At 45.4% G+C, this 2,546-nt stretch overlaps 1 protein-coding gene across 2 annotated transcripts in view; it reads right to left on the bottom strand.

Annotated features, from left to right (window-relative positions):
• The window catches only part of LOC107099596 (synaptophysin-like), a 17,312-nt gene that overhangs the window by 8,372 nt on the left and 6,394 nt on the right, over positions 1-2,546 (bottom strand). For both annotated transcript variants that reach the window (XM_015397804.1, XM_015397797.1), the window contains exon 6: positions 922-1,134. In XM_015397804.1, coding sequence (XP_015253290.1) covers positions 922-1,134 — 213 coding nt within the window. The remainder of the gene's footprint in view (positions 1-921; positions 1,135-2,546) is intronic.

Here is a 2,546-nt window from a genome sequence, read left to right as displayed (position 1 = left end):
GACCATCAGAGACTATCAAGGACAATCAGGGGCCATCGGAGACCATCAGGGGCCATCGGAGACCATCAGGGACCATCTGAGACCAACAGGGACCATCAGGTGGTTGGCACCTTTATTCCACTCTGGATTCTCACGAGTGAAGTCTTAAAAAGTCTTAAAAAGAAACAGTTTTGAAAAGTTTGGTCATTCTTTTCCTGCTTTGTGTGTCAACTTTCATGGTTGCTAAGCGACAGAGATACGGCGGTGAAAGCCACGGAAGGCTGGACCTGTTTGAATCCACAGCCAGAACTCATCCGTCTCCTTATTTTCAAGGACTTCGAAGGATCCAATCCAGGTAGACTGCGTCCTTGGAAGACGCGGCCCATAAATTTTAACGCACCAGACTTCTGCTCCGCTGTGGTGTGAAGCCCAGGAGAGCTCCACGGAGCAAGCTAAGTTACTGAGTCACTTTTTCTTTTCGGCCATTGTGGTCGGAAAATTTAGATTTCTCTGGTCTCATATAGTTCGTTATGCTATTTATCCAGTGAAAAATGTTTCTACTCCTTTTGTTTCACCTGCAAGGCTGAGTGAGGGTGGTTTTAGACAAAACATACTTCTTCCTAATAAAAGCCAAATTGTTTCTCAACCCTCACAGTTTTTTCATCAACATAAGTAAAGGAGACAAACTCTGTCAAGTCAGAACAGGGCTGATTACAGAGCAGTAAAGTTCTGACTGAATAAATCCAACAATCTCAGTTTATTTAACTGGGGTAAATAGTTGAATACTTTTTCCCACTACACCATCCAGACACATTCAGGAGTTCTAATCCCAAATGTCTGAAAACCCTGAGAGAAGTAAAGGTGTTTTTTTTTCTCTGGTAGAGATCAGTAGATGTTTGAACTCCCCGTTCGGTGTTAGTGGTTACCTGCTCTGTGGCTCACCTGGTTGTACCCCTGCTGGTTATATTCGGGTTGGTAGCCTCCCTGGTTGCTGGCATATGGGTCTGGTTCGTACGCCCCCTGCTGGCCGTAGGCATCCGGAGCAGGTTTCTCCTGAGGAGGGGGAGCGCGCATGAAAGGAGCGATGATCCCCGTTTCCTTGAAGACGAACCAGATGTTTCCGGCCCACAGGACCAGATTAATGAAGCCAAACGCCTGCAGGGAGGAAGACGAAGAGGCGGAGCCTAATTATCGTAATGAAGATGCTTTGCTCCAGTGAGCTCATCAAGCATCGTCCCTTTTCATCGGACGTGTGGTACAACTTTAAAGGAACATCTCAGACGTAGAGTAGGGGGGGATGTATCGGTCTGTTCCCAACAGATACTCAACATCAGGACCTTCCTGATAAGATGAACCTTCCTGTCCTCCTGGATCAGTTCTGCTTTGATCTGTTTGTCAAAGCCGTTCACATCTGTATCAATCATCACACAGTCTTCGGCTTCTCTGGTCTGTTTCAAACATATAATCTAGACCGGAACCATATCTGGAGTAATTTGAACTTCATTCCTGCTTTTAAAGAAAATTTCCCTAATGACGCCTTTCATCCAGATATTCCTGCTCAAATCCCGAAACTTCTAAACATCAGTTCAAATAATCTGTAACAAATTTAAAATGCAACACAGTTCTAACATCTTTTTAATGACAAAAACGCCAAGAAAGCCTGACTACACGAGACAAAGGTTAAAACAGGTTTCACTTCTAACATCTGTTCACACTGCACCAAGTGGAACCGGATCCAGCATCTCTGGTTCTGTGCTCCTACTGGACAAAATATGCCGCTCTCTCTCGCCCGATGTGGCACCCTTCACCTTTTAGAAGGTTTACTAATGATACATCTCAGTAAAAACCAAAGAAGAGTTTTGAGCCCCATTGATAAAACCGGATTAACGTGCGTTTTTCAAACACAGGTCGACCCGCTGACAATACGCATTTGGCTCCTTTCCCACTGGCATAAAAAGCTGATCTAACCCTCGCCGGACGATGTGTGTCTGGTGACACCCTCACGCTGGGTTAGCCTTAATGATGTCATCAGTGCAACAGAAATCAGGGAAGTAAACAATGGAGAGCAACATGGAAGGAAATAGAAGGAAGTTTCTCCATGTTTATCATGTTTCTGCTTGTTAGATCGGACGCGTCTGACGCGGTGTGTTGACGGCCGTACATTGCATTCAATAGAATCGCGTAATTTGGTGGGCCGATCCCGGTCTGGTGTTCCCACAGCATGCCGATCAGAGCCGAGGAGATTTTAACGCGACCCGGGTAGACACACGTCAGTGGACTGTTCCCACTGACACTACCAGGCCATTGTTCCTGTTTTTAAACAGGTTTTACAGCCAGTGGGAAAGGAGTATTATTGATTCAAAGTGATGTGAACTGGAAATCAAGGCCAAATATCCAAAAATCGCTAACTGATTGCCTATAAACAAATCTTAAACCCAAGTTTCTGCTCTGGGTTTGATTCCCCTCTAGAGGGAATAAGCTGCTGGTGTAGGTACTAAAGGCCTGGTTATCCTACTGCAGCAGTGTGTCGCAGTGAGCTTTTCGCAGATATTTTTGATTTCTGCCCA

The sequence above is a fragment of the Cyprinodon variegatus genome, unplaced genomic scaffold (assembly GCF_000732505.1).
Source record: "Cyprinodon variegatus isolate N-32 unplaced genomic scaffold, C_variegatus-1.0 Scaffold28, whole genome shotgun sequence".
NCBI classification, from domain to species: domain Eukaryota; kingdom Metazoa; phylum Chordata; class Actinopteri; order Cyprinodontiformes; family Cyprinodontidae; genus Cyprinodon; species Cyprinodon variegatus.
The sequence above is the reverse complement of the archived record's forward strand: the minus strand, read 5'-3'. Positions and strand labels throughout refer to the sequence as shown.